Raw genomic sequence first — 18763 nt, 5'->3', positions numbered from 1 at the left:
GAGCTGAGCCGGGAGTAACCCCTGAGCACTGTCGGGTGTGGCCCCAAATCAAACAAAAATTTAGTTCGCTCTATTTGCTTGAGTTAATTTCTTGACTATTCTGTTCCATTTATCTGTGTGCCTCAACTGGTGATGTTTGCGGACCGTGTGGTGCTGAGGATTGAACCAGGGTCGAGTGTCTGCAAGTCACATGCTGTCATCACCTCTTTCGATTTATCCCCCATCCCCCCTCCTATGTACCTATTTTAATTTTGTACTGTAACTTTTGGGTTATTTTACTTTGTAATATAGTTTGAAATCAGGAGATTTTATGCCTTCAGCTTTTTCCTTTTTAGGACAGATTGTTTTGATTAATTGGAATTTTGTGTGTGTGTGTGTGTGTGTGGTTCCATATGAATTTCAGGATTGTCTTTTTCTATTTCCGTGGGAAATGCCATGGGAATTTTGATATTAATTAAATTGAATCTGGAGATGGCTTTGAGAAACTGGACATTTTAACAGTATTTATTCTTATTGGCAATGCAAGCTACGAATGCAGTTGACTAATTCTAAGAAAAGAAAATCAAATCCAGGGGCAGGAGCGATAGTACAGTAGGTAGATTTTCGTTGCACACAACCAACCCGGGTTCAATTCTATATGGCTCCTGAACCTGTGGTCCATGGACACAGTCTATCTCTCCTTGTATGCAAGTCTTCAATTTCTTTTGTTGGTATTACAGTTTTTGATTAAAAAATTTGCTTCTCCTGGGCAGAATGATTGCACAGTGGGTAGGGCGACTTCCTCGCATGCAGCCAACCCCACTTCGATCCCTGGCATCCTATTTGGTTCCCTGAGCACCACCAGGAGTAATTTCTGAGTACAGAACCAGGAGTAACCCCTGAGTATTGTCAGCTGTGAACCCCAAACCCAAAAATAATTAAATAACTTTAAAATAGTGATAAAATAAGAATTTTCACCTCCTTATTTCTTCTGAATACTTTTATTGTTGATACCATTGCAAAGGCAATTTTTTTCTCTTATTTCTTTTCAGGATATTTTCCTTGTTAGTATATGGACACACACCTGATTTCTGAATGCTAATTTTTATATACTGCAGCTGCCTTAGATTGAAGCCATTCAATCTAAGAACTAGATAGAATTAGAGTTATGAGTCTTTTCCCTTAAAGAATGTCTGTACTTTGGAGACAAGGAAGTTACAGAATCTCAGTTCACAATGTTTATGTGGTGATGTGTGGGTCAGGTAAGAGAACCATCTTGAGGATTTAGGAGCAAATAATGGAATTATTTGTTGGTCTTTGTCTTGGGGCCACACCCTGTGGAGTTCAGAGTAATTCCTGGAGGTACTGGATGGGGGCGGAGGACCAGGTGGTGCTGGGAACCTCCCATATGCGAAGCGTGTGTGCAGTCCTTTGGGCCCCTGCCCCTGCTCCCGGTAATTGAATTCTTTAGGTGGAAATTCAGGCTCTTGGGGCTAGAGCGATAGCACAGCGGGTAGGGCGTTTGCCTTGCACGCAGCCACCATGGCCGACCTGGTTTTGATTCCCAGCATCCCATATGGTCCCCCGAGCACCGCCAGGAGTGATTTCTGAGTGCATGAGCCAGGAGTAACCCCTGAGCATCACTGGGTGTGACCCAAAAAGAAAAAAATAATTCAGGCTCTTCCCCATAAAGATTCTCATGGGTGTTATGACCTGAAAATGATTTTTTTTTCATAGAGTAGCACTGTGGCACTGTCCTCCCATTGTTCATCGATTTGCTCGAGCAGGCACCAGTAACATCTTACAACAAATTGCGAGACTTGTTACTGTTTTTGGCATATTGAATACGTCACAGGGAGCTTGCCAAATTTGCAAGCTACCGAGAGTATCTTGTCAGGCTCTCTGAGAGGGTTGGAGGAATCGAACCCGGGTCGACCGCATGCAAGATAAACGCTCTATAGAGTAGTAGAATAAATTATATTCCCATAGGTCTGGATTTTCAGACAGTGCTCAAGGGTTACTTCTGTCTCTGCACTCAGAAATTACTCCTTGGAAGTGCTTGGGGACCATATGGGATTCTGGGATTGAACCCGGGTTGGCCATGTGCAAAGAAAATTCCCTACCTGCTGTACTATCATTCCCACCTCTGAATTTGATTTTCTTTTCCTAGAACTGGCCAATTGCATTAGGAGCTTGCTTTGCCAAGAACAAAATAAATATATTGGATTTTCTAATAGCTGACTATTTCTTGTTGGAACTTTTTTGGTATTTCCTTTCCCAAAAGTTAATTTGCTGTATCAAACTGTGCATTGACATTGCTTTTCACACATGGAATATTCTCAACCCATTAGAGGTGTAACATACTACACTAGGAAGGTTGAATTTGAAATTAAATGGAACTGTTGGGATCTTGTCCAAAACTAATGTTTTTAGCAAAGAAGAGAAGTAAGAAATATCTCACCTTTAAAGCTTTGCTCTAAACTGTGTTTTAAAATGTTTCTGAAAGTCCATTAATCTTTTCATATTAGAATATGGCTTGTATATGAACTAGCTGTGTTACTTCAGTGGGCATTAAACCAATAGGACCATTAGTCCTATAAAGCAGGATATATTGATTAATCATTTTTGACGGAATCGTGTGGTAAACAATGAAATTAAATATAGCATGAAAGCTTTCATTTGGGGTCCAGAGACTTAGTATGATGAGTAAGGTGCTTGCCTTGTACACAGCTGATCCTGGGTTTGATTCCCAGCATCCCACATGATCCCCCAAGCACAGTCAGGAGTAATCCCTGAGCACCACTGGGTATAACCGCCCCCACCCAAAAAGAAAAAAAAAACTAGTAAAGAGCTGTTTCTTCTTTTTGGGGAGGTGGGCTATACTGGAAGTGCTGGGGGGTATTCCTTTGGATCTTGGCAGTTCTTGGCGGACCCTGTGGTGCTGGGAATTGAGTCGGGCTTGGCTGCGTGCAAGACCAATGCCTTTTCTCCTGGGCTTTTCCTCCCTACCATCAGTACCTATCCAACAGGTTTATGCAGAGAACTGGGTGTGACTCTCTTAAAAAGGACAGACAGGTATCTGCAAACCTGAGTGCCACAGAAGGGATGATGGGGGTTTTTTTCGTCCTCTCATCAGAAGTAAAAAAGTTGCAACGTTTTCTTGGTGTTTGTCTCCTGTAGATTGTCAGAAGAGTGGGAAGGAGTGAGGAAAAGCCGATGATTGGAGACAAAGTGTATGTCCATTACAAAGGGAAGTTGTCCAATGGGAAGAAGTTTGATTCCAGTCATGACAGAAACGAGCCGTTTGTCTTCAGTCTCGGCAAAGGTAAGAGGGCATTATCTGAGTTGTGTTCTGCTTAGATGTATCTTGTAGCACCTACTAGATCCAAGCCATAGCACAAGTGTGTAGCATAATAAGCATTGTAGCTTAATGAACCTCAAAATATGATCCACAGACCCCTGGGAGGGTGCATGCCCCTGAGATCTTCGGTGGTGCTTCTTAGGTCAAAAATATTTTCTGGGCTGAAGGGTTAGTATAGGCGGGTAATGGGCTGAAGGGATAGTATAGTAGGTAAAGTGTTTGCCTTGCACACAACCAACCTGGGTTCAATCCCCATCATCCTCTGTGGTCTCCTGCGTACCACCAGTCCTGAATGTAGAGTTCGAACTACCAGGTATGACCCAAAAGGCCCCCCAATTTTTTTTTCATAAAAAATAAATTTCATATCATTTTATCCTTTTGATAATTTGTTGGCATCACTGGTACAAAATGCTGGTGCTTTGACACAAATCCAGGCAGTGGCATTGAACTTTACCGGCAGTCAAGGACCTTCACTGCCTGGATTCAGTGTTGAAATCAGAGAAGCCAGTTTCATTTGAGAAGGTCCTAAATGTTGTTTTTAAAAAAGTAATTGTAGGGGCTGGAGTGATAGTACAGAGGGTAGGGCATTTGCCTTGCATGTGGCCGACCTGGGTTCGATTCCCAGCATCCCATATGGTCCCCTGAGCACAGCCAGGAGTAATTCCTGAGTGCAAAAGCCAGGAGTAACCCCTGTGCATCGCCGGGTGTGACCCAAACAAAACAAAACCAAAAAACAAAAAGTAATTGTATTATATATTCTAACTCTTGAGTTTCACATAATACTTTTTAATTAAAAAACTCAGAAATGCATACTTACCTGGTCTAAGGGGGAAAATGGTTCTGCACTTGTAGTTGATTGGTGAACAATCCTGTTTGTCCCCTCCTCCTCCCCATGAAATACCATCTTTATTTGGAAGGGCAAACTTTGATTATTCAATATTTGGTTATTCAAATTTAATTATTCAGTATTTTCTTTAAAACAAACCTTTCACTTCAAGGAAAATGACTGGCAGTATTTGCAGGTATTGAGTTTTTGAGTGAAAGTTACAGTTTCAGAAAATTTGTGTCTGTCACTGTAAGCCTAGCAACTTCCTCAGCTTCAACCTCTGGTGAGATCAATTAGCATTCATATATGTGATTTTAAAATATGACCCACTGAAATGTGTTGCCATTGGGGAGATCTTTATAAGTCAGCCAGCCAGCCAGCCAGTATTTTCCTAATGACTAACGCAAAACATTACAGAATCATTCATGAGTAAAAGACCCATTCACTGGTGCCTAGTCCAATGCCTTTTAATAGAATACAAGATGAAAAGTTCATTATATAAGATTCTGCTTTACAGGTAACCTTTACAAATCTACCACGTGTTCAATTACAATATAGTATCAGATGATTATAGACATATTATTTGAGGTTATTAAAGTACTCCAGTAGTACTATTACTCTTTCCAGACACATCTTTCACACGGCCCAACCAAAATTTAAACATATGAATGCAAACGTAGATGTGTGAAATCAGTTGTCTTTTATTAAGTCAGACTCATTTGCATTTGTAATGAAGGATGTCTCTCATCTGAGGATTTTGTGTGTGTGTGTGTGTGGGGGGGGGTGGTACCCGGGATTGAACCCAGGTGTCAGGTGTGCAGGTCCTGTGCTTTGCTGCTGAGCCGCATACCTGGCCCCTAAAAGGTCACTCTGGATTCATTTCTCATTTTTTTTGTTCTATAAAATACGGTATTTCTGTTGTTTGGTTTTTGCTCTTCATGTTTTGGGGCCACACCTGGCAGTGAACAGAGCTTACTCCTGGGTCTGCACTCAGGGACCCATCGGGGGTGCCGGGGATTGAACCTGAGTTGGTCATGTGCAAGGCAGGGAGCCTTACCCACTGTATCACCTCTCCGGCCCATAGGAGTAATTTACCTTAACATACAGAAAGATGATCGTTTCCCCCCCTTGGGGGCTGTGTGCCCAGGGGCGTTCCAGGGGGCCAGTTCTGAGCATGCTGTGTCTGACAGAGCAGCCCTGCGGGCAGAGTTGCTGGGGTGCCAGGGGTGCAGTGCAGTGCTGTTTGAACTGGGGTCTTACCTGCCCTTGGAGCTGTCCCTCCAGCTCGGTATTTGCGTGTTTATCTTTGGACCATACCTGGTGGTGCTCAGGGAACCATGCGGTGCTGAGGCTCAAGCCCAGACCTTCGCATGCAGATATTGTACTCATCCCCCAAGTTTATCTCCCAGGCCCCTATTGATCTTTTGTTTTTGTTTTGGGGCCACACCTGGCAGCACTCAGGACTTACTTCTGTCCACGCTGGGGGACCCCGTATGGGATGCTGGGAATCGCACCCAGGTTGGCTGCACCTTACCGGCGGTAATCTCACTCCAGCCCTGAATTTGTTCCTTTAAAGCTTCTGATAGCAGATCTTCTCTTAGTGGTTCTCTCTGCAAGCAAGTGGATCTAAGAATTGCGGCGAATTTACCCACTGCCTTCTTTAGTCAGTTTCTCAGTAAAACTATACGGTGAATGAGTTGTTTCTGTGCTTCCTAGGATTCTGAGCAGAAACCAAAAAAGGCATCTTTCAGTGAGTTTAGTACCAGTGATGCCAATCTAGAGAGATTGCCTTAATGGGTGTTAGGCAGCCGCCCTGCCCCTGTGAAAAAGGGTCTCATCGACTTATTTCTCTCGTATTGGACTATAAAGGGACACAGTAGGGGTGTAACAAATACCCAAAGGCAACACAAACTGACAGCTGGTCTTCAATAGAAATAAAGCAGGGTGGGGAATAGGCTGAAGGTTGGGGTGAACACTGGGACAATGGTAGAGGAAAGTGGATATTCTGGGGGAGGGTGTGGAGAGGGATTGTATTAGGCACAAACCCCTCTCATTAACGTATTATAAACCACGCTACCTGAAACAAAGCTGAAAAAAGGAAGCTTGCAGGAGCTTTAAGATCAGGCATGAGTCTGAGGTTTCCATTTTGTATCTTCTGAGGGAACAAAACCTAAAAGACGAAATCATCATCACAGTGACAGTGCTGGAGCTCCCCATAATATGGTGATTGGAAATTTTAGTTTGGAGCAGTATATTTCTGGTACAACATTCACAGTTTAATATGTCCTATTGCCTATAAAACAAGATGCACTGGGTAGGCCATTTCTGGTTTATACTTCTCTGTTGTAAAGTAGTGACTTCATCATAATGAAGAAAAATAATGTAATGGACTATCATATAAATGTTATGATTCAACTCTCTCGTTCCCTTGTATTGTACCTGTCCTAAGGGAACAAACAAATATTTCAGTCTGAAGTCGGATGAATTGGGTTTAAAATAGGATTGTAGAAACTTATCTCTAAGGTCTGGAGTGATAGCACAGCAGGTAGGGCGTTTGCTTTGCACGCAGCTAACCCGGATTCGATTCCCAGCATCCCGTATGGTCCCCTGAGCACCACCAGGAGTGACTCCTGAGTACAGAGCCAGGAGTAACCCCTGTGCATTGCCGGGTGTGACCCAAGAAGCAAAAAATTAAAAATTAAAAAAATTTAAAAAAACTTATCTCTAAATGTTTCATTAAAGATACATTTGATATAAATTGGAAACTATCCCAATACTTTGTAAATGTGACCATGGTTCCTTCTGGGCCTTCCTGCCTTCCTCAGTTGACCTAGTAATTACATTGAGGGTCATATGAGATACCAGCCTTACACAGAGTAAGTCCTCAAGCGCTTATTATAGTTGCTGTTACAATATTAAGATCATCGACTGGCTTTATAGTGAAGTTCTTCTTGGTAGTAGGTTGGGTTCTGAATTCCTATTGTTCCTACATGTGCATAGAAACTTTTTGAAGCATCTTTTATAGCCCCAAGACTCAGGTTTTTCAAACATGCTTCTTTAATAAAAAGGAATTTGAGTGCGGGGACGGTAACTCAGAGGGCTGAGTGCATGCATTGAAAGCGAGAGACCCTGGTTCAATTTCTGGTACCTCATGGTCCCCCTGAGCGCCAAGCTGGGAGTAGTCCCCAAGCATCATGGTGTGACCCCAAAACTAAAGTAACAACCTTCTCCCAAAAATAGTAGAAGAGTTTTTTCCTTTTTTCCCACTCTAGCAAATATTGCTAAAATTGGGAAGGAATAAATTTGGGGTTAAAGAATTATTTCTGGGGGGCTGGAGCTGTAGTATAGCAGGGTGGGCCTTTGCTTTGCAAGCGACTGATCCGGGTTCAATTCCCAGCATCCCATATGATCTCCGGAGCACTGCCAGGAGTAATTCTTGAGTGCAGAGCCAGGAGTAACCCCTGTGCATCGCTGGTGTGACCCAAAAAAGCCAAAAAAAAATTATTTCTGGGAGCCAGGGATAGTATGGCGGGTAGGGCACTTGCCTTGCATGCTGCTTGCCTGGTTTCAATCCCTGACATCTCCTGTGGTCCCCCGGGCCCATGAGGAGTGATCTCTGAACAAGAAGGAAGCCCTGAGCACTGCTGGGTGTGCCCCCTACCGCGGCCCCTAAAAGAAGGATGTCCACCCTGTTTGAAAGGTAAATCCAAGAGCACCAATGCATCGTCTCCCTGTTGTCCACCCCACTAAAGACCTAGTAATTTCAGCGGAAAGCTTCTTCAGAGAAGTTAGTTTTGGTGTTTTGGGAAGGTGATGTCTGACATGGCTAGCCCACTCGAGCAAATCGATGAACAACGGGAGGGCCTTTACCTTTTATGGCTAGAATTATGAAGAGAAAAATCCTATCTTACTATGCCCTTCCCTTAGATTTGAGCATAAAAGAAACAAAGCAGACTTTTGGGGGGACACTTCACATACTTGACCCTACTTTTGAAGTTTAAATGTCTTATTGAAGTTTAAATGTCAGTGATCTGTCTTTCAGCATTCACTTAGTCGTTAGCTGGGTGAGGACCTCTGAGCAGGGGCAGAACTGCTTGTGAATCCATCGAGTCTTTAGCGTCTTGGGACAAGAGGGGGAAGTGGACGTTCAAATACTAACAGGTCACTTCTAGCCACTTGCAGTCCAGGTCAACAGCCTCCCATGTGTCACCTCATTTAATCCTCCTGCCGACCCTGTTATTTTTGGGGGTTCTTTGTATAATTTACCCAGCATCGTTTCGGTTGTTTTTCATTTCTTCCCGCCCCCCCCTTCACTGTTGGGGTCTCACCTTGACACCCAAGACTCTTTAAGGTCTTTCGTGGCGAGATGATCACATGCAGTGAAATTCACCCTTTCAGGAATCTGATGAGGAATCATGATAGTTACTTAACCATCAGGACAGTCAAAACTTGAAATGATTTCTTTACCTTTAAAAATGTCAGGGACCTTGGGGCTGGAGCAATAGCACAGTGGGTAGGGCGTTTGCCTTCCCAGCATCCCATATGGTCCCCTGAGCACCGCTAGGGGTAATTCCTGAGCGCAGAGCCAGGAGTAACCCCTGTGCATTGCCGGGTGTGACCCAAAAAGCAAAATAAATAAATAAATAAAATAATGTCAGGGACCAGGGGCTGGAGCAATAGCACAGCGGGTAGAGCATTTGCTTTACATGCGGCCGACCCGGCTTCAGTTCCCAGCATCTCATATGGTCCCCTGAGTACCGCCAGGAATGATTCCTGAGTGCAGAGCCAGGAATGACCCCCCTGAGCATCACCAGTTGTGACCCAAAAAAGAAAAAAAAAAGTTAGGGGCCAGACATAGCATAGCATTTTCTGTTTTTGAGGAAATTCAAACAGATAGGGCGTTTGGCCTTCCATCTGGCTAACCTGGGTTTGCTCCCCGGCATTCCATATGGTCCCCCAAGCACTGCCAGGAGTAATTCCTGAGTGCAGAGCCCAGAGTAAGCCCTGAGCATCGCCAGGGGTGGCCCCAAATATATTTTTTAAGCTTTTCTAGGAGCCTGAGAGAGAGCACAGTGGATAGGGTATTTTCCTTGCATGCAGCTGACTTGGGTTCAATCTCCAGCATCCCATATGGTCCCCCAAGCACCTCCTGGAGTGATTCCTGAACACAGAATAACTAACCCCTGAGCACTGCCAGTGTGTGTCCCCCCCCCCATTAAAATACATTTTAAAATGTATGTTTTTTCCCCTAAATATAATACAGGGGCTAGAGTGAGAGTACAGTGGTAAGGCTTGACTCCCAACACCACCAAAAGTGAACCCTGAGCACAGAGCTAGGAGTAAGCGCAGACACAGTGGAGTGTAGCCCCAAAACCTGCACCTGCTGTTAGACGCTCCATGCAACTGATGAGCCTGCATCAGACCTGTATTTTAAAGTGTGTATATGGCTCTTCGGAACCTGAGGAGAAAAAGTTAACACCAAGGCCCCAGTTCAGTCTGCACCACCACAAACTACATAAATAGCACTCCTAGAAGATAAACTAGTGTTTTAAGAATGTGCAGAAGGAAGAAAATACAGTGTATTAAAAAGAAGGGAAATGTAATCAAATATTGTGAACTACTTTATGAAATGGGCTGGAGCGATAGCACAGCGGTAGGGCCTTGCGTGCAGCCAGCCTGGCCGAGCCGGATTCGATTGCTCCACCCCTCTCGGAGAGCCCGGCAAGCTACCAAGAGTGTCTCGCCTGTACGGCAAAGCCTGGCAAGCTCCTCGTGGCGTATTCGATATGCCAAACACAGTAACAACAAGTCTCAAATGGAGACATTTCTGGGCCCGCTCGAGCAAACCAATGGACAACGGGAGGACAGTGTTTATAAAGTCACTGTCACAAATAGTGACAGTGACTATAAAATAAAAATATAAATAAAATTGAAAAAAATCAACTGTAAAGAACTTTGTAACTCACGGTGCTATAATAAAATAAAATTTGGGGAAAATAAATAAATTTATCTAAAAATGAATAAAGTTAAAAGTCCTTCTGCACATTCTTAAAATACTAGTTCAGCTGACAAAAAAAATTTAAAAGAAGGGGCTGGAGAGATAGTACACTGGGTAGAGTAGTTGCCTTGCACGTGGCCGATGTGGATTTCATCCTCAGCATCCCATAGGGTTCCCCAAGCACTGCCAGGAGTAGTTCCTGAGTGCAGAGCCAGGAGTAACCCTGATCACTGCAGAGTGTGGCCCAAACAAACAAACAAATTAAAAAGCAAATACAGTGTATTGCCTTTATACTAGGCTCTGTATACTTTTAAACTTTCTCAACTGCCCAGTTAGGCATATATTTAAAAAATCCCACAGGTGAACTATGCATTTTTATATTATACTTTGATTTTGCTACAGATGAAAAAGGACGTCTAAAATTAATAAAGTAAATTGTATTTCAGCAAGACTGAAGTCCAGATCAGTGCATGGATAAATTACATCTGTATATTATTGATATAACTGCAGTTAAGATTCTAAAGTTTTTTTTTTTTTTTTTTTTTTTTTTTTTGCTTTTTGGGTCACTCGGGGCAATGCACAGGGGTTACTCGGTTTATGCACTCGGGAATTACTCCTGGCGGTGCTTGGGGAGAACCATATGGGATGCTGGGAATCAAACCTGGGTCAGCTGCGTGCAAGGCAAACACCCTATCTGCTGTGCTATTGCTCCAGCCCCAAGATTCTAAAGATCTTAAAACCTCAAGAGTCTTGGGGAGCCAGAGATCAGTGGGAGAGTACTTGACATGCATGTGTGAGTTCTTAGGTTCGATGCCCTTTCCGACAGAAGGATTTTTAGCATGTGTCTCCTTTGACCCAGTGATCTTACTTCCAGGAACCGAGGCTAAGGAAACGCGGTAGACGTTTGCTTACCCGGCCAAGTTTGGCACTGAGCATGCAGTGGTTCTGTGCTTGGCTCTAGCTTGTGAGCTTTGTCAGATGCCCTCCAGCCTCAGACCACAAGAAGATCAGCTAGAGAACACGGCGCTTTCTATCTTCTAGCGTGTAGAACTACTGGTTGATTGCCAGTCAGGAAGGAGACTGCACACCAGGGAAACCTCTAGGGTGTTGGAAGGAATTGGTGTAGGATTGAGGCTCACACGGGATCACGGGATTACTGGAGAAACGGTTCAGGAGGCCAGGCCCCTGCCTTGCATGTGGATCACACTGGCCCGTTGCTTCAGATTCCTGATCCCAAATCTCTGAGACACACACACACACACACACACACACACACACACACACGCCCCTCTCTGGTAGGTCACTGTTTGCCAAAGACGGTACTGCCCCTTGGGTGGTCTTAGACTAATTGGGAAATTGGGAAGTAGTAGGCTCAGATGCAACCAGGAAGTACTATTTGTTTTCCATTTTTTGGGGGGGGGTCCTTCCCAAGCAATGCTCAGGGGACCAGGGGCCACTTCCAGTGATACTTGAATCTGCTGGACTGGTGGTTCAGTAAAAGGGTCTGAGAGTATGTTGTGTTCTGGGCCTGTGGTGCTTGAGACTGTCCTCTGCCAGTGCTGGGGGCCTCCAAGGTGATGCTCAGGAGGCCCATGTGCCAGGAACTGAACCCAGTGGAAACGTACAGGACATGCACCCAAACGCTTATGCTATCCCTCCCCACCAGTAACTTAGTGGTCCCTTCCAGAGGGTAGATATTCAGGGGTGCTGAGTAAGTTTTGTTTTTTGTTTTTTGGAAAGGGGACAATAGGCCAAACAAGTTTGGGAATCTCTTCCATAGGTAATCTGGGGGCAATTTTTTTTTTTTCAAAGAACGGGCTCTCACAGGCTTCCGCTGGGAGCCATCTTAGCATACCAACAGCCCTGGTCCAGAGACTCCCAATTGAATCCCCAAATGGATTAGTGCTCTACAGAGATGTCTCTGGAACCCAACCATTTACAATGTAGGATCTCAGAACTCTCATGATATTCAAAATGGTAAGGTAAAGGTAAAGGCCCTCCCGTTGATCGTCGATTTGCTCGAGCGGGCCCAGTAACGCCTCCATTGGAGACTTTGTTGTTACTGTGTTTGGCATATCGAATACTCTCGGTAGCTTGCCGGGCTCTCCGAGAGGGGCGGAGGAATCGAACTCGGGTCGGCCATGTTGGCCGCTTGTAAGGCACGCCCTACCCGCTGTGCTATCGCAATGGAAGATAGATTATCTAGTGTCTGCCTCTGGCAGGCAGGCTTGAATGGTGGTGGGGAAATTCGGGCAAAACATAATGTCCAATAAGTAGAGAGAGAGAGAGAATTGGGCAAATTGTCTGCCATAGAACGCAGGTGAGGACTGGGATGGAGGGGCGGGGCGCGGGGAGCGGATACTGGGGACTTTGGTGGTGGAAAATGTGCACTGGTGAAGGGGTGAGTGTTCGATCTTTGTACGGCTGAATCTCAAACATGAAAACTTTGTAACTGTATCTCACGATGATTCAATAAAATAAAAAAAAATAACTTGCTCTGCTCTGGATCGACTGTTGTGAGGTTGTGGGGCGATCCTGTGCATTTTGGAGGCGCAGGCTGAGAGGAAATCTCCACCTTCGGGGAAGCAGCAGTCCCCCGGGTTAGCCAGGAGGGGGGGGTGTTCGGTGTCTTGTAAGCTGTGCTTTTGGTCCGCGCTCAGACACAGTGTAGAAATCCTCTTGTTTTGTCTCACTCTCCCGTGGCCGCAGTGCGATCCTGGTCGGGACGGCGCTGTTTTGCCGAGATTGTTTACATCCAGCTGGAGAAGAACACAGCCTCGTGGTGTGCCCCAGGCCAGCTCCAGGCACATCAGGGCTTTGTTGCGTCAGGCAGCTTCCAGATGTCAGGACGGAGCTGCCCTTTTCTTCCCGGCACTCTTAAAAGAAGCAGGAAAACCTGTTTAAGTCCATTGTACTGCTTATAATCATAATTTCATAAGGTGGAATGGAAAACACTGAAATTCATGGACAAAGATTGGAATGCTTTCTTTGTTTTACATGTTTGGGCCTCACCCAGCAGTGCTTCTGCCTCAGTGTGCGGGAAGGGGGATGGGGGTGTACCACCCCGAGCAGAACTGGGTGACCATGCGTTGCCGGGACTCAGACACCAGGCTCCAGCATGCAAGCCTTGTGTTTCAGTCCTTGGACCACCTCCTAGGTTCCAAGAAAGGAATTAATCCCTGTGCGAGCAAACTAGCTGAGTGTTGCAGGAAGACTTCCTCGGGTCTGTTGCTAAAACACCTTTGTCAAATGACTCAAATTAGGGGCGATAAAAGGTGAAATCAAGGCCAGAACATGTACACTGCCTACAGGAGCCCTCATTCCAACCTTGGCACCACACAGACCCCCAAGCACCCCTGAGTGTTGCCCCTGAACAAAAGAAGACTAAGTAGGTCACTCAGAACACTTTCTTTTTCCTTTTTGGGTCATACCCGGCAATGCACAGGGGTTATTCCTGGCTCTGCACTCAGGAATCACTCCTGGCGGTGCTCAGGGGACCCTATGGGATGCTGGGAGTCGAACCCAGGTCAGCCTCATGCAAGGCAAATGCTCTACCACTGTGCTATCGCTCCAGCCCCAATAACACATTTTTACCACAAGGATTCTACTTATAGATAAGTATACAAGTATATAAGTATATAAATATACAAGTATATATATAAGTATACAAGTATATGAGTGTCCTTCACTTCTTAGTCCACCTTTTTGTTTTGTTTTGTTTTTGAGTCACACCCAGAGATGCTCAGGGGTTACTCCTGGCTCTGCACTCAGGAATTACTCCCGGTGGCGCTTGGGGGACCCTTTGGGATGCCGAAGATTGAACCCGGGTCTGCCGCATGCAAGGCAAAGGCCCTACTCACTGTATTGTCACTCCGGCCCCCTTAATCCACTTTATTTTTATTTATTTTTTTTATTAGTGAAACACCATGAGGTACAATTGTAAACTTACAAACTTTCATGCTTTGGTTTCAGTCATACAATGATCGAGTACCCATCCCTCCACCAGTGCCCATTCTCTACCACCAATGTTCCTAGTAGCCCTCCCACCCCCACACCCCATCCCCCCTACCCTACCCCACCTCTGTGGCAGGGCATTCCCTTTTGCTCACTCTTTCCTTCAGGGTCTCATAGTTTGCAATAGAGGTATTGAGTGGCCATCGTGTTTGGTCTATGGTCTACTTTCAGCACACATCTCACATCCCGAGCGAGTCCTCCAAACATCCTTTACTTGGTGTTCCTTTCTCTATCTGAGCTGCCTTTTCCCCCAGCATGTGCTGCCAGAGATGATATGATACTATACTTCGAGAACCCTAAAACTTCTACGAAGAAACTCCTAGAAACAATAGACTTGTATAGTAAAGTTGCAGGCTATAAAATCAGTACCCAAAAGTCCACGGCTTTCCTATACGCAAGTAATGAGAGAGAAGAAAGTGACCTGAAAAAAATAATCCCCTTAATCCAGTTTAATGAGAGCCAGACTGTAAATGACAGATGGTTTAAGTGTGATTTGTTGGTAAAGAAGAGGTAGAAGCTTGTGATAAGGCCAAGGTTAGAGGATCCTCAGGTTCCTTGCTCCAGCCCCATATGCATCATTTCTTGTAAATCAAGGGCCAGTGCTGCTAAAGACAAGGGTCCCAAGACTTTTCATCCTAGAAACTCTCCAATATTCATTTGGCTGGCTCTCGGCTCTTCGTGTCTCATTTGCAGAGGTCGCTGGAAGGGACCATTGAAAGTTCCCAGATGAAAAGAGAAGGCGTGGTTTCTCTCATTCGAGGCACCCGTGGATTTCATTGGCAGGCTGTTTTCAGCACGAGGCCTTCCCATGAAGTAGCGAGCCTTGGCTGACTGCTCTCACCCCTGATCCGAGCCACATGCCCTTGTTGATTGATCCTGTCAGGCTTCTTCCACTCGGCTCCAAAGATGCGCACAAAATAGCGCCTCTCCGTCTTCCACTCACCAGCCTACAGTGGGCATTCCTGGGAAGGAAGGAGGGGATGGCACCTGTGTGTTCTTCGTCCCTAGGCAGCCCCTCAGTGACTGGTTATGCGTCCTAAATAAATGCAGACATGTACCTCCTAAGTCAGTGTCCCCAAAGGAGCTTGTGAAGTCTTGGCCTTAAAGTGTCCGAGGTGGAGGTCAGCGGTAGAGCACATGCTCAGCGCGTGCGGGCTGAGTCTGAAGCCCCTGAGTGCTGCTGGGTGTGGCCCCGCTGGTCCCTACGCAACCCCCTCCCTGGGGGCCAAGCTCTGCTGGAAGTGACCCTGGGTCCCTAGAAAACTTGTTTTTTTGGGTTTTTTTTTTTGACTTGACATAATTGTTTTATATATTAATTTTTAATGGTTAGCATATTTTATTAAGTTTTTTTTTTAAATTTTTATTAGTGAGACACCATTAAAAAAGGTAGGAGTGTGTGTGTGTGTGTGTGTGTGTGTGTGTGTGTGTGTGTGTGTGTGCACGCACGTGCTCCAAAGGCCCCCACTCCAACCGCCCTTTTAGAGCCTTGGTTGGGCAAGAACATAGCCCACTGCCCTTTCCCACTGCCGACTCCGAACTGCTCTCGGGTGGACCCACTCTCGGGCATAGAACTGTATGGAGCCATTTTGGAAGGGCCCCTGGGCACTGTCCCTCAGATTTGAAAATGCCTGTCTGTCTCCTTTGCCTTTCTAGGAAACGAACCTCCGTCTGCACTCTCACAAAGTAGACAATAGGGACCATTGTTGGTGATTTTTTTTAGATTTTTTTTTATTTTTATAAAGTTGTTCACAACAATTTATTACATTCAGTATTCCAGCAGTTGGTGATTATTTTTAATAAGAAAGCAGCTAAAGTATTATATAGTAATTGAGAATGATGATAATGATGGTTGTCTTTTCTGTTTTCTTTTAAGACATGCATTTGACATAGCTTATATAATAATGGTGAGGGGATCTATTATTTCGGCCTTGGGGGCTACTCCTTGCTCTCTGGGGGTTGTTCCCTGTGGTGATCAGGGGACCTTGTGATAATGGGGATCAAATCCAGGCCTCCTTCATGCAAAGTATGCGCTCAGACCATTAAACCATCCCTGTCTCATACTTCAAACAGCTGTACATTTCCAGATGAGGAGACCAAGGCATACTGGTTAAATAACTTGCGCGGTGTCCTGCAGCTAGCAAGGGGCAATCTTGTGTCTGAATCCAGGCAGACAGAGGTTCGAGCAGGCTGAGCTTTTGACTTCTAACTGGGGGGGGGGGGGGGGGCATGGGGGGGAGTGATGGCACAGCGGGTAGGGTGCTTACCTCGCACATGGCCCACCCAGTTTTGATCCTCTGCATCCCACGTGGTCCCCCCCCCCCCCCCGAGCTCACCAGGAGTGATCCCTGAGTGCAGAGCCAGGAGTACCCCCTGAACACTGCCAGGTGTGGCCCAGAAGAGAAAGAAAAAAACAGAGATGCTTATCCTGGCCTGGAGCGCTTGCCTTGCACTGTGGAGGCCCTGGGTTCCTCTCCTGGCACCACTGTGCCAGGCCCGGTGACCCCGACCCCATAGGGCCTGAGGAGCACCAAGCCGAGTGTCATCAGGAGCCGCACCAGGGGCCCCTGAACTGAACACGGCTTGGAAGATGCCTCTGAAAAGTTCCATAGCCTTTCCACTGTTGGAGAAAGGTGTGGATATATTTAATTAAAATGCAGTTCAAGGGGCTGGAGCGATAGCACAGCGGGTAGGGCGTTTGCCTTGCATGTGGCCGACCTGAGTTCGATTCCCAGCATCCCATATGGTCCCCTGAGCACTGCCAGGAGGAGTAATTTCTGAGTGCAGAGCCAGGAATAACCCCCGTGCATTGCTGGGTGTGACCCAAAAAGCAAATAAATAAATAAATAAAATGTAGTTCAAAATGAATGTGCAGTGTGTAGTCATTTTGTGTTAAAAAAAATAAATCTGGGGGGAGGGGTGGGAGAGATAGTACAGTGGGTAGGGAGCTTGCCTTGCACACGGCCGGCCCAGACTTCAACCCCAGCATCCCATATTGTTCCCCAAGCCTGCCAGGAGTAATTTCTGAGTGCAGAGCCAGGAGAAACTCTCAAGCATCACCAGGTACTGTCCAAACACAAAAAAATAGAATTTAAAAGTTAGGGGAGGCCACACCGCAAAGTGCTCAGGGGTGAATCCTGGCAGTGCTCAGGGGAACGTCCTGCTATGCCAACAGGGATCCAACCAGGGTCAGAAGCAAGCAAGTTAAGCCCTCCCCCCCCCAATTTTTTTTTTCAAGTAACAGCACGCTGAAGACTCAACAAGACACATTAACTTCAAGGAGGGGGTGAATGACTTTGTAAAAAAAAAATCTATCTGTTTTGTCTTTTTCTGTTGTTTTAATAATAGACATGTAGACCAATTGCTTAAAATAAGTATCCAGTATCTTGAAAAAATAACTTTGTCATGCTTAATGAAGACTCAGCTTCTTCATTAAGTCATTAAGACTTTAATGTCATGAGTCACAAAAGGTTTCGCCAGCCCTGTTTCCTTGCCTTAGCGGAGGCTGCTCCCTGCAGGCGTGTGGGCACATGCACGCACACACGTGCGCGCGCGCACACACGCACACACACACATTCTTAGACTCTACCATTAGCTCGCCATTCAAGATAATACCTCTTCGAAATTCACTTGGCGTAGGCTTCATTGCTAACATGATCCCACTTTCAACTACTTAATTTTGGTGTTTTTTTTTTTAAATTGACATTGCATATCTATTTTGCATTTTATCCTTCTTAAGTCGCCTAGTTTCCCATTATTCCCACCAGATAGATCTGAGTCTGCTTTTGCAAGCTGTGATGATTACAGTTTCTGTTGGTGACTAGAGCCGTAAAGGTGACTCTGCATCTTCTGGAAGTTAAGACCAGAAATCCAAATGCTCTGGGGGTTCTGGGGAGAGCAAGGAAGGGGCCGTCCTTAAAGCCCAAGGCCAAGGCGGCTGGAGCTCAGTCTGGGGGCTCTGCTGTTTTGGAGCCCTGGCACCCCAACAAAGGGAGCGGCTGCCTTTATTCTACCACAGCCACAGGGGTCCGAGTGCTACATGGGCATGCAAACCCCACAACCAGGTGCGTGGCCACTGGAGAACACCGTTCCTGGCCACACGGCCAAGTGTTGGAGCCCCGGGCCCAGGGGGTTGCAGCGGAGGGAAGCAGAATACATTTTAAACACTTTTTCGGGGTGGAGGTATGTGGGTCACACCCAGCAGTGCTCAGGGCTTACTCCTGGCTCTGCACACAGGCATCAGTCCTGGGAGGCTCAGGGGACCCTGTGGGATGCAGGGATTGAGCCGGGGTTGGCTGCATGCAGGGCAAACACCCTCTCTGCTTACTATCGCTCTGGTCCACATTTTTAGTACGTTTAAGTATATAAATAAGAGCAAGGGGCTGGAGCAATAGCACAGCGGGTAGGGTGTTTGCCTTGCACGCGGCCGACCCGGGTCCGATTCCCAGCATCCCAAATGGTCCCCTGAGTGCAAAGCCAGGAGTGATTCCTGAGTGCAAAGCCAGGAGTAACCCATGAGCATCACCGGGTGTGACCCAAAAAGCAAAAAAAATAAATAAATAAAAAAGAAAAAACAAGAGCAAAAGGT

At 46.0% G+C, this 18763-nt stretch overlaps 1 protein-coding gene across 1 annotated transcript in view; it reads left to right on the top strand.

The window, feature by feature from the left end:
- The window catches only part of FKBP5 (FKBP prolyl isomerase 5), a 132216-nt gene that overhangs the window by 53370 nt on the left and 60083 nt on the right, over window positions 1-18763 (top strand). The window contains exon 3 of the mRNA XM_056132392.1: window positions 3160-3304. Within this exon, the coding sequence (XP_055988367.1) occupies window positions 3160-3304 (145 nt within the window). The remainder of the gene's footprint in view (window positions 1-3159; window positions 3305-18763) is intronic.

This window comes from Sorex fumeus, unplaced genomic scaffold, assembly GCF_029834395.1.
Source record: "Sorex fumeus unplaced genomic scaffold, SorFum_2.1 ptg000094l, whole genome shotgun sequence".
NCBI lineage: Eukaryota > Metazoa > Chordata > Mammalia > Eulipotyphla > Soricidae > Sorex > Sorex fumeus.
The sequence above is the reverse complement of the archived record's forward strand: the minus strand, read 5'-3'. Positions and strand labels throughout refer to the sequence as shown.